Below are 13,548 nucleotides of genomic sequence, written 5' to 3'. Positions count from 1 at the left end.
CCAAACTGTTTTCCATAGTGGCTGCACCAGTCTGCATTCCCACCAGCAATGCACCAGGGTTCCCGTTTCTCCGCATCCTCTCCAGCACAAGTTGTTTGTTGATTTGTTGATTATGGCCATTCTGACTGGTGTGAGGTGGTATCTCATTGTGGTTTTTATTTGCATCTCTCTGATGGCTAGTGATGTTGAGCATGCTTTCATATGTCTATGGGCCCTCTGTATGTCTTCTCTGGAGAAGTGTTTGTTCAGGTCCTTTGCCCATTTTTTAATTGGGTTGTCTGTCTTCTTGGTGTTGAGTCGTATGAGTTCTTTATATATTTTGGAGATCAATCCCTTGTCTGAGATGTCATTGGCGAATATATTTTCCCATATGGTTGGTTTCCTTTTCATCTTGCTGATGTTTTCTTTAGCTGAGCAGAAACTTTTTAGTTTGATGTAGTCCCATTTTTTTATTCTTTCATTTCCCTTGCCTTAGGAGATATATCAGTGAAAATGTTGCTATGTGGGATATCTGAAATTTTCCTGCCTATTTTTTCCTCTAGGACTTTTATGGTATCACGGCTTACATTTAAGTCTTTGATCCATTTTGAGTTTATTCTGGTGTATGGTGTAAGTTGGTGGTCTAGTTTCATTTTTTTGCATGTCCCTGTCCAGTTCTCCCAACACCATTTGTTAAAGAGGCTCTTTTCACTCCATTTGATGTTCTTTCCCCCTTTGTCAAATATTAGTTGACCATATGAACCTGGGTTTATTTCTGGGCTCTCTATTCTGTTCCATTGATCTATATGTCTGTTTTTATGCCAGTACCAGACTGTTTTGATTACCGTGGCCTTGTAGTATAGTTTGATATCAGGTATTGTGATTCCTCCTACTGTGTTCTTCCTCAAAATTGCTGTGGCTATTCGGGCTCTTTTTTGGTTCCATATAAATTTTTGAAGTATTTGTTCTAGGTCTGTGAAATATGTTGCTGGTATTTTAATAGGGATTGCATTGAATATAAATTGCTTTGGGTAGTATGGACATTTTAATGATGTTGATTCTTCCCATCCATGAGCATGGTATATGCTTCCATTTATTTGTATCTTCTTTAATTTCTTTCTTCAGTGTTACATAGTTTTCTGAGTACAGGTCTTTTACCTCCTTGGTTAAATTTATTCCTAGGTATTTTATTTTTCTTGTTGCTATGGTAAATTGAATTTTTCTTTCAGTTTCTATCTCTGAGTTTTTATTGTTGGTGTATAAAAATGCCTTTGATTTCTTAACATTGACTTTGTATCCTGCTATTTTGCCAAATTCACTTATTAGGTCGAGTAGTTTTTTTGTGGAGTCTATAGGGTTTTCTATGTACACTATCATGTCATCTGCAAATAATGACAGTTTTACTTCCTCTTTTCCAATTTGGATGCCTTTTATTTCTCTTTCTTGTCTGATTACGGTGGCTAGAACTTCCAAGACTATGTTGAATAGGAGTGGGGAGAGCGGACATCCTTGTCTTGTTCCTGATCTCAGGGGGAATGCTCTCAGTTTTTGCCCATTGAGTATGATGTTGGCTTCAGGTTTCTCATATATGGCCTTTATTATGTTGAGGTATGCTCCCTCTATTCCCATTTTGCTGAGAGTTTTTATCATAAATGGGTGTTGTACTTTATCAAATGCTTTTTCTGCATCTGTTGATATTATCATGTGGTTTTTGTCTTTCATTTGGTTTATGTGGTGTATTACGTTTATTGATTTGCGAATGTTAAACCATCCTTGCATCCCTGGGATGAATCCTACTTGATCGTGGTGTATGATCTTTCTAATGTGTTGCTGGATCCGGTTTGCCAATATTTTGTTGAGGATTTTAGCATCTATGTTCATCAGCGATATTGGCCTGTAGTTTTCTTTCTTTGTTGTGTCTTGACCTGGTTTTGGAATTAGGGTTATACTGGCTTCATAGAATAAGTTTGGCAGTCTTCCCTCTTCTTGTATCTTTTGGAATAGTCTGAGAAGGATAGGAGTTAGTTCTTTCCTAAATGTTTTGTAGAATTCACTTGTGAAGCCATCCGGTCCAGGGCTTTTGTGTGCTGGGAGTTCTTTGATTACTGCTTCAATTTCACTAGCTGTTATTGGTCTATTCAGACTTTCTGCTTCTTCTTGATTCAGTTTGGGAAGACTATAGGTTTCCAGGAATTTGTCCATTTCCTCTAGGTTGTCAAATTTCTTGCCATACAGTTGTTCGTAATAATTTCTTATAATCCTTTGTATTTCTGTGGTATCAGTTGTGATTTCTCCTTTTTCGTTTCTGATTTTATTTATTTGGGTCCTCTCTCTTTTTTTCTTGTTGAGCCTGGTTAAAGGCTTGTCAATTTTGTTTATTTTTTCAAAGAACCAGCTCCTACTTTTGTTGATCTTTTGAATTGTTAGTTTAGACTCTATGTCATTTAATTCTGCTCTGATCTTGATGATTTCCTTCCTTCTACTTGATCTGGGCTTTGCTTGTTGTTCTTCCTCTATATCTTGTAGTTGTAGGGTTAAATTTTTTATTAGCTATTCCTCTAGCTTTTTTACGTAGGCCTGTATTGCTATGAACTTTCCTCTTAGGACTGCTTTTGCTGTATCCCATAGGTTTTGGGTTGTTGTGTGTTCATTATCATTAGTTCCCAGAAACTTTTTGATTTCTTCCTTGATGTCATTGTTAACCCATTCATTATTTAATAGCATGTTATTCATTCTCCATGAGTTTGAATGTTTTTGAGTTTTTTCCTTGAGGTTGATTTCCAATTTTAAGCCATTGTGATCTGAGAAGATGCTTGATATAATTTCAATTTTCTTGAATTTGTTAAGGCTTGTTTTGTGTCCTACCATGTGGTCTATCTTTGAAAATGTTCCATGTGCACTTGAGAAGTATGTATATTTTGCTTCTTTGGGGTGAAAACTTCTATATATATCGACTAAGTCCATTTGATCTAGAGTGTTGTTCAGTGCCTCAATATCTTTGGTGTTTCTTTGCTTCGAAGATCTGTCCATTGTTGACAATGGGGTGTTAAAGTCCCCTACTATGAGTGTGTTGTTGTCTATATCTTTCTTGGAGTCTTTCAAAAGTTTCCTTATATATTTGGGTGCTCCTAAGTTGGGTGCATATATTTTTATAAGGGTTATAGCTTCTTGATGGATTTTTCCCTTAAGTATTATGAAATGCCCTTCTTTGTCTCTTTTTATGGACTTTGCTGTGAAATCTGTTTTGTCTGATATACGTATTGCTACCCCGGCTTTTTTTTCATGCCCATTTGCTTGAAATACTTTTTTCCATCCCTTTACTTTCAGTCTGTGTAGATCTTTTGTTCTAAGGTGGGTCTCTTGTAGACAGCATATATGTGGGTCATTCTTTCTAATCCATTCAGCTACCCTATGTCTTTTAATTGGAGCGTTTAATCCATTTACATTTAAGGTTATTACCGATAAGTACTTATTCATTGTCATTTTTCCCCTTTGTACTCATGTTCTTCTCTGTCTCTCTCTGTTTCTTTATCTTCTTAGAGCAGACCCTTTAGCATCTCTTGCATTGCTGGTTTGGTGGAGATGTATTCTTTTAGCCTTCTTTTGTCTTGGAAGCTCCTTATTTCACCCTCCATTTTGAATGAGAGCTTTGCTGGGTATAGTATTCTAGGTTGTAGGCCTTTGTTTTTCATTGCTTGGAATATTTTTTGCCATTCCCTTCTGGCTTGTAGTGTTTCTGCTGAGAAATCTGATGATAGCCTTATTGGAGTACCCTTGTATGTTATTAGTTGTTTTTCTCTTGCTGCTTTTAGGATCCTCTCTTTGTCTTTGAATGTTGCCATTTTAATTATGATGTGTCTTGAGGTGGGCCTGTTGGGGTTCATCTTCATTGGGACCCTCTGTGCTTCCTGGACTTGCGTGACTCTTTCTCTCGTCATGTTAGGGAAGTTTTCTGTCATTAGTTTTTCAAAGAGGTTTTCTATCCCTTGCTCTTCTTCTTCTCCTTCTGGAATTCCTATGATACGGATATTATTACATTTCATGTTGTCCTGCAGCTGTCTTAGAACCTCTTCAGTCTTGTTCAGTCTTTTTTCATTTTGTTGCATTGTCCGGGAGTTTTTGTGTAGGTTGTCCTCCAGCTCGCTGATCCGATCTTCTGCTTCCTCTAGCCGGCTTTTAATTCCTTCTACTGTGTTCTTCAATTCAGAGATCGTATTCTTCATTTCCTCCTGGCTCTTATTGATAGCTTCTATGTCCTTTTTCATGCTCACGTAATTTTCTGTGAGTTCCTTGTAGTTTTTCTGGAGTTCTTTGTAGTTTCCGCTGAGCTCATTCAGCTTCTCCATAATCCATGTTTTGAATTCTATATCTGATAGTTCGCTCCCCTCTATTTCATTTAGCACTCTTTCTGGGAATTCTACCTTTCCTTTTGATGGGAGGTTGTTTCTCTGTCTCCCCATTTTTGTGACTCCTATTGTTTGTTGGTGCTTCTTAGAATGATCTGCACTTCCTGGATCTGCCTCTGGTGGCATCAGATCATGTACCAGTCTGGCCCTAGGCAGCCTGTTGGAGACTTCCGGGGATCTACTGCCTTTGTCTGTCTCCTTTAGTTGATAATCTACTCAATCTGTGATTAGCTGTCAGGCTTAAGGACTGTGGGTGTGGCAGCTTAATTCCTGTAGGCAGGGCTTTTGCTTCCCCTCAGGCTGACGCCACTTGGAGGGGAATGGTCTGCCTGCAGTACTGGGGATGAGTCAGCACTGGGACCCAGTCGGCTGCACCTCCAGTTCTCCCCTCAAAGCCACCGTGCCAAACTCTCCCCAAGTGTCTCCAGTCCTCTCTGCCTTCCCTCTGCTTGAGCCCAGGGTAAGTGGTGGCCAAAATATTTTCGTATGTGATCCACTTAAGAGCTCTTTTTCTCCAGCTTTCTCTCCGGCTAGCAAGAAACCCTGTGGCTTTTCGCTTTTCACAGCTGATACTATTTTACTTTCCACTCTGTTGCTGTAGGCTGGGAAGCCCAGCTGGGGGTTTAGACCCTGCCCTTCTCAGGGGGAATCCCCGGCTGCTGAGCTGTTTCTCAGTCCCTTCAGCTGCCCGTGTCAGCCCAGCCAGCCCTTCCGCATCTCCGCACTCTCTACCGGTTGTGATGTAACGGCCTTTTCTGTCTCTCCGTGGTTATAAGACTTCTTTCCAGCTAGTGTTCCGTTGGTTATTCCAGATGATTTCTCCAAAATTAAGTTGTAAATCCAGACTGGTCTTGGGAGGAGGTTAGTGTAGCTTCCATTTACTCCTCCGCCATCTTGGATCTCCCATTAAGTCATTTTTTAACATTATTTTTTAAGAATACCTTTGGAACTTACATTAAGTGTTTTTTTTTAATTTATTTACTTATTTTAAGTATTATTTTATTGATTATGTTGTTACGGTAGTTCCAATTTATTTCCCCTTTGCTCCCCTCTGTCCAGTACCCCGCTTCCCTCCAGCAATCCCACCCCCCTTAGTTCATGTCCATGGGTCGTGCATATAAGATCTTCGGCTTCACCCTTTCCTATATTATTCTTAACTTCCCCCTGTCTATTTTGTACCAGTCGATTATGCTTCTTAGTCCCTGCACCATACCCCATTTCTCCCCCTCCCAGCTGATAACCCTCCAAATGATCCCCATACCTATGATTCTATTCCTATTCTGGTTTGCGTAGTAGGATTTTGTTTTTATTTTTTAGACTTAGTTGTTGATAGTTGTGAGTTTGCTTTCATTTTGGTGTTCATAGTTTTGATCCTCTTTTTCTTAAATAAGTCCCTTTGACATTTCATATAATAATGGCTTGGTGATGATGAACTCTTTTAGCTTTACCTTGTCTGGAAAGCACTTCATCTGCCCTTCCATTCCAAATGATAACCTTACTGGATAGAGTAGTCCTGGGTGCAGGTTGCCTTTCATCACATTGAATACTGCTTGCCAGTCCCTTCCTGCCTGCAAATGTCCTCTGACAAATCAGCTGATAATCTAATAGGCACCCCCCCATAGACAGCTCTCCACCTCTCTCTTGCTGCCCCCAGACTCTGTCTTTATCTTTCACCTTTGGCAACTCAATCATGATGCATCCCGGTGTGGTCCCCTCTGGGTCCAGCTCGCCCAGGACCCTCCATACTTCTCAGACCTGTATGTTCATCTCTTTCACAAAATTTGTGAAATTCTTGCTTCCTCATTCTGTACTGGTTGACTGTTTTTTTCTTCCTTATGTTCCAAATCATTGATTTGAACCCCTGTTTCCTTCCCTTCGCCATTGGTTTTGTGTGGATTTTTCTTTTTTTTTTTTCCTGGAATAACATCGTTTTTATTCGCCTTCATTTCCTCGTTTGGGAAAATATAATCTATTCCATCCAGGTGCACTGTGTGGAGCTTGCATATTCTTCCCTTCTTTAGGTTTCCTCAAGGACCCAAGTTTCTTCCCACATCCCAAAAGATAGGCATGTAAAAATTGGTGTCTATAAATTGCCTGAGTGGGTGTGGCTATGAATGGGCCCTGTGATAGAAGGGGCCCCTGTCCAGGGTTGGCTCAAATAGGCTCCTGTCACCTACAACCCTTAACTGGAATAAGTAGGTTGGAAAGTAATCTTACCTGTTTTTATTTATTCCTTAACTTAAAAAAAAAAAAAAAGTGTGTATAGCTCATATTTATTTCAGTGTTTTATATTAGAAGTGTTGAGTGATGTTTTTGTGACCAAAAATAGACCATAGGAACTTATCTCTTGGCTACATAAATTAGCCTATGGCAAAATTTTGTCACAGTACTCAAGAACATATGACGTTAAGTGAGGATTTACTGTAATTTATGGCATCTCCCCTCCCTGCCCTGGTAGTCTCTAGGTCACTTTTTCCTCTTGTAGATCTTGTGTGCTAGCCTCAGGAAGATGGCTGGGGGCAGGGGCGATGAGTACTGCTCAATGAGACCCATAAGGTGGCCGTAACTGTCTTCCTCATGCTGCATAAACACAGCCTGCAGATTCTGCTCCTCGTAGAGCGCCTTCACTCGGGCCACCTTCTCAGCCTCTTTCTGCCCATAATTCTCCTGCAAGATCTGGCGCTGTTCCGGAGAAGCCCGTTGTAGACACTGAACCACCAACCAGCTGCATTTGTTGTCCTGGATGTCAGTGCCAATCTTGCCTGTCACACTGAAGTCCCCAAAGAGGTCAAGGTAATCATCCTGAATCTGAAAGAGCTCCCCCATCTCCAGCAGAATCTTCTTGGCATTGGCATGTTCCTTCTCCCCATCAATGCCCGCCATATACATGGCAGCTGCTACAGGAAGGTAGAAGGAGTAGAAAGCTGTTTTATACTTGACAATAGATTTGTACCTCTTTTCAGTGAATCTGCCAAGATCCACATTGCCTTGTGGGGCTGTGATGAGGTCCAGAGTCTGTCCAATCTCAGTCTGATAGGAAGTCTGCAGGAAGAGCTCGATCAGGTTCAGGTAATAGGGCTGCTCCCGGCAATAAAGCTTCAGCAGTCGGTAGATACATGCTTCCAGAAGCATAGCATCATTGATGGCATCCAAACCTATGCCTGGCTTCTGATACCAGCAGATCTGCCCCCGTCGGGTAAGGGATGAATCCATAATGTCATCTGATACCAAGAAGAAAGCCTGGAGCAGTTCCACACACCAGCCCACAGTCATGGCCTGCTGGAGACTATCAGCATCCAGCTTTCTTGGTTCCACCAGATCCTGGAATGTTATCAGCACTGTCATACCCCGCTGGTACTTGCCTCCAATGACATTGTACTCCAGGACCTCTTTGAGCCGGGCAATAGCATCTCCTATTTCTGGGTGCCCCATGTCATCCTCAGTCAGGACCCTGACAATCTCGGAGAAGTGCTGGATGAAATCCTTCTTTTTTTGGTCATAAACATCCAATTTCTGGTCTCCATTCATTCTGAGGGAGGAGTAAAGTACTCTGTTGCTGGATGCCGGTCTGTGTGGATTTTTCTTTGTTTCACTTAGCATAGCCTTCACTAATTCTCTTATGCGTTTGCCGTACTCAAGTATGTCTGTCAAGCCTGTGAGCATCTTTATCACCAGTGTTTTGAATTCTGCGTCTGTTAGGTTGTCTATCTCCTCATCTGTGAGGTTGGCTATCTCCTCATCACTTACTTCTCCCACTGGAACCTTGGTCTGTTCCCCTTTTTGGGCCATACTTCTCTGTCTCCTCATTCTGACAGGCTCCTGCGTTTGTTTGCCTCCATGTTCCAGGTGGTGCTGTCACTCTGTTACGTTGTAAGGGGCGGAGCCTTAGGAATTCGTCAGTACAGGGTGACTTGCTTCACCACATTGTGGCGCTGTATGTGGGGGAGGGGTCCAATAGGTAACAATGCCACCAGCCCAGCACTTGCCCCTTTCCCAGGGCCCTCTCCAACCTCCACACAAAACTGGCACTTCTCTAGCTGCTGCCCTGGCCATTGCTCCCAGAGTGGGTGGATCTGCGGACATTCTAATACTGTGGGGGGCCTTTAAACAAGTGGACTCCGCTGAGACTGGCAGTTTCTTCCTCTACCCCAACCCCCATTGGTCTGCACAGTTAGAACCAATGAGGCTTGATTCCCTGGTGCTGGGACCGTGAGCTTCGAGGTCTGGTGAGGAGCAAGGAATGCTCCCTAGGTGTTGTCCCTCCCGACTTTAAAACGTGTGACTGCACTTTCCACCGGCCTGCCGCCGTTGCCACCACCACCACACCACGTCCTCTCTGCCCCATCTCTGCCCCTCCTACCTGTCTGGATGAGTATTTCTCCTTTATATCTTTGTTTGCTGGACTTCCATGCAGTTTGATTTTCTGGAACTTCTGGTTGTTTCTAGTTTTGAGGTAGTTGTATTCCTTCTTAGTTTTGGAGGGAGACGCAGCGTGTCTCTACGCCTCCATCTTGGCTGAAAGTCTACATTAAGTTTTATAAGTTTATTACTTACAGTTACTTTGACATACACCTAACTTACTGATTGCATTGATAACCTGCATTTCATCTATACCATATGTTTCCATTATTTTGATTTATCTCACAGTGTCTTCTAGTACTTTTTTGAAAAAGAGTAAATGGGTACTATTAGTTTTGTGTTTCATTGCATGTCTGATAATGCTTTTGTTCACTGGAGTATAAAATTCTTGGTCACAGTTATTTTTCCCCTAGAACTTTAAACACAGATAAATATAACATCATCATAGTGTCAGTTGCTCAAGAGAAGTCAAAACCAACCTTTATTTTTCTTTTCTAGGTACCTTTGGTCCCCACCTAACCCCACTACAGTAATTGATACTTGTAGTTTCTTGTTTTCTGTCCTTCGGATTCAAAATATGCATGATATGTTTAAAAATTTCCTTTTTTACTTCTTTTTTTCTTTTTTTTTTTTTTGGTATGTCATAGATGATCCAGTTCAGTATAAAGACAAGACTTTTTCAACTCTGGGAAATTTTATTTTATTTTTTTTTTCTAGAAGAAAAAAGCTTTTGTTTCTCACACTTTTTTATCTTTTTGGAATCTGTCAGTCTCTGAGATCTGTCCTCTGTGCTGCTGCTTTTTTGCTTATTATGTTTATCTCTTTATTCTTTTTTCCTTGGAATTATTAATAGTATTTTTAAAATAAGCTTCTGTGTGATTCTGAGGTACAAGTTTGGGAAGTCCATCTGTGAAGGATCAGAGTGTCACGTGGAAGACGAACCAAATTACACATGGTGCTGGTTGGTTTTGGACTGCCAGATTCAGGCAATGGCAGGACCACTTTGTCTCCTTTAAGTGGAATAAATGTGCATTCAGAACGTTTCACTGAAATTTGTACGTACATAGGCAATAATTTTTATGAGCTGATGACAGTTAAAATTTTTCCTTCATATAAATCAACCTGTGTTAATTTTAAATTTCCCTAATATGATCCCAGAGGGAATGAACTTTTTTAAAAATGTTTGTCATAGAGATTTGGGGAAATACAGTATAGAGAAAGAAATTCAACATTAATGCCACTTCTCACAGACATAACCATTGTTCACTTACAGGTACATTTTATTCAAATTTCATTTTATTTTATTTTTTTATTATTAAACTTAAGGTTTCAGAGGTAATTAATATTGTCTTTGTCTTAATTTGTATTTTTCAAATACTTTCTGAAGATAATGGAAGTAAATGGACAAAACTTTGAGAATATTACATTTGTGAAGGCCCTTGAAATTTTAAGGAATAATACTCATCTTGCACTTACTGTAAAGACTAACATTTTTGGTAAGTTTTATTGAAAAAACTCTGAGGTTTGTTTGTTTGTAATTGAAAAGAGAAGAGTCGTTACAATGAAAATGATAGTAAAATGTAAACATCTTTCTATGTTTGCTACTTGAACATTTTTTTAGGATCTTTGGTGCTGAGATATAATAGTATGTATTCTAGGATTTTAATTTTTATTATTTGTATTTAATTACTATTTTGATATCTTAGTACATTTCAAAACGCATGTACAACTGTATTTAGTTATTTATAAAATGCCTACTGAGTAGCTATCATGTACTGTACTTGATTGGAAGATACTGAATGACTTAGAATGGCCCAAATGAAACTTAGAAGTCAGAATTAGCACCCTCCCCAGTGTGCAAAATCAACAAATCAGTCTACTTCTAATGTGTTCACTAGCCTTCTGAAATAATAATATGAATGCCAGATTAGCTGTCTCATGAATATAAATTGAGTAAAACATTGACATTAATTAACAGTGAATTATAAATTAATAACAACATACTCTACTTTTATGTAAAAATATTGGTGACTGCCTGAAATGTGTTTTGATCCTGTTTCTATTTGAATGAAGCAAGGACTAAGCCTGTACTTTTAACTTAATCTACTATTGTTGTTGTTTAACATCTAGGAATGACTTCCTGTATTTGGGTTTAATTGAATACCATTAGATTTTCCTTGAGATTCTGAGAATGGCCACAGTATGACAGTAGAAAACTATCAAAGAAAATTTGAGTCCTTACAAAGTAGAAAGGAAAAAAGACCTCTAGGTCATTTAGGCTGAAACTTAAGAAGTAAGACTTGAATTTAAAAGCTATGCCTATGGAAAAGGAAGTGTGTGCTGTTTTTTCCTCTTTTGCACTTAGTCGTAACGAAAAGTGAAACGTGTTATTTTTCCTCATTTCGCTTGAGTTCCTTTTACTGAATTATGTCGTGTGAAGTCTGGTAAATAACTGTCTATTCACAATTCCTAATGTATTAATTAATCAATGAATAAGCCTTGTTAGATTTTGGATTTCCTGGAGCTTGGAACTAGTATCTAGAAATATCAACTTTTGGATTAAAGTAAAAGAACTATGCTTTTGAAAAATATGAAAGAAGAGCTTGCCCTATCACCAAAGACCAAATTATTTAGTCTCCCCAAGCTTCAGTTTCTCCATCTCTGTTTCATAGGGTTCTTATACCTTTAACTTTTTGTACCTGACACATAATAATTACTAACTACTATCAAATATTATGTATAAAAATACAAAAACAGTATAATATAGTGCTTAACCAGGTGGACCTTGGGAGACAGTAAAATAGACCAGAAGGATGCAACACTGCTACTAGTAGAGGTGTCCCATGGGAAAAAGTGGCAGTGCTTTTGGGCTTGGCTCTGTTCCGGTTTTCCTGGCAGTGCTCACAGCCATCCCAGATTCTCCTCCTCTAGTGGAGTCCCTCTGCCTGATCCCCACTTCACATTTAGATGCAGCATATGCCCTCAAAGAAGAAAACAGCTGGTAATCTCAGTTCCCCTTTTCCTGCTGTGGAACTCAAGTTCATGTATACCTCTTGGCTTTCTCAACTTTCTAACATCTTTTAAAATCCCATCACTCAGATAATTTATTATTAGCATTTTAATTTTTTTAATAAAAGTAATACATGGATATGTTTTGAAAATTAAAATGCTAAAGAAAGATACACCATGGGACCATACCATATACAATAATCTGTACCTTTCCACATCAGTTCATACAGATTTACTTCTTGTATACAGTGCATAGATGCCATTGCATTATTATCCGCATCTGTTGAGATGATGCCAGGCTGTTGGATGTTTTAGCTTAATATGTTTTGCTATTTATAGTGATGTAATGAAAATTCTTTGTACTTATATTTTATGCTTATATACACAACTGTAGATTTTTCAAAGTGAAATTACTCTGACAATTACTAGAGAATTTTACTTTCCAAAAGTTTACCCCAGTCTGCATACTACACTTGCTTCATCTGCATGTAAGAATACCTCTGCAGAGGGCATAATCAGCCTTCTAGTTACTTCTGTGCTCCCTATAACGAGGGCGGTTGAACACTTCATTATATCTGTTAATATTTCTTATTTATAAATAGTCTCTTTATTTGTACTCTTGTTTCATTTAAATGTCCTGTTATCTTAAGGGTTGTAAATATTTTCCCCAAGTTATTTGTCCTTTGACTTCCCTTATTTGTGTTTTTTGTTTGTGGATGTGTAAACACACACATATGTAGAGAGTGAGAAGTTTTTAATCAGATGTTTTAAACGTTCATTCATTCTTGGGCACCCTCATTTCTGACCTGTATATTGTATCTGATATTGCTGTTTAATGGTATTGTAGTGTAATTACATTTGCTCACCATCTGTTTATTTTGTCCTTAACTAATTTTTTTAATTCAGCACAGTCATTTCTCTTCTTTTATCTACAAATCAGAAGCTCCACAGATTTTTACTTACAGATACAAGTCCAGTGAAGATATAAACTACTCTGTACACTATTGAGTCACCTTACATAACGACCACTGCCAGGGCTATCTGCTGCCCATTCTAAGATCTCCTGTTGCTCTTAACAGAAAATCCAAATACCTCACCATAGCTTTAACAGGCCACTTTCTACCTTGATCTCTAGTCATCGTCATTTTATTGAACATTTCTTTTTTCCACAGGGCCTTTGAACTAGAGATTTCCTCTTGTCCAGAATAGTTCCTCCTACCCTTACATTGCCTAGTTAAAATCTACTCATTTAATGACCTCTTCTTACACAGTGACTTAACTAGGAACGATCTTCCCTTTCCTGCTATCTTAATTAGTTCTTCTCATTATATTCTCTGTCCCTGGTGTTCTCTCTGTATCTTAGACTGACTGTGTATACCACAACAGGGCTCTGCAGACTCCTAGTATAGTGCCTAACATATATTTATAGGTCAGTAAGTATTTTGTAAATGGATGGATAGCTTGATTTTAGCTCAAAAAAGCATTTCTCTCTTTACCACATGGCTTAAAATAAAGTGAAATTTAAAAATAGAAACTGAAAGCAATTTATTGTATTTTAATCAAGCAGAGCTTCTTTGAAAGGTGACTCCTAAAGATATTCATTATTTTGAGGGCAGAAAATGTGCTTTTCATAAGCTTGCAATATGCTTTGGTAATATGAAAACTTTCAAAATGGTCCAGTTTTACAACTGAAAACCAAATTGCCGTAATCTGTCAATTCTTAAGGCATTATCCATTTGAATCTTACTTGTTAGTCCTTGATGTTGTGGAAAACTGGTTTGCCCCCCAAAAATAA

The 13,548-nt window shown here is 38.9% G+C and overlaps 1 protein-coding gene and 1 pseudogene across 5 annotated transcripts in view; one reads left to right on the top strand and one right to left on the bottom strand.

Moving 5' to 3' along the window:
* RAPGEF6 (Rap guanine nucleotide exchange factor 6) overlaps window positions 1–13,548 on the top strand; it is a 205,250-nt gene that overhangs the window by 135,641 nt on the left and 56,061 nt on the right. For all 5 annotated transcript variants that reach the window (XM_090288007.1, XM_090288008.1, XM_090288006.1 and 2 more), the window contains exon 15: window positions 10,132–10,240. In XM_090288007.1, coding sequence (XP_090144133.1) covers window positions 10,132–10,240 — 109 coding nt within the window. The remainder of the gene's footprint in view (window positions 1–10,131; window positions 10,241–13,548) is intronic.
* LOC150000529 (farnesyl pyrophosphate synthase pseudogene) lies at window positions 6,787–7,947 on the bottom strand (annotated as a pseudogene).

The sequence above is a fragment of the Furipterus horrens genome, unplaced genomic scaffold (genome assembly GCF_987537825.1).
Source record: "Furipterus horrens unplaced genomic scaffold, mFurHor1.1.pri manual_scaffold_10, whole genome shotgun sequence".
In the NCBI taxonomy this organism is placed as follows: Eukaryota; Metazoa; Chordata; class Mammalia; order Chiroptera; family Furipteridae; genus Furipterus; species Furipterus horrens.
This window is presented reverse-complemented; position numbering and strand designations above follow the sequence as displayed.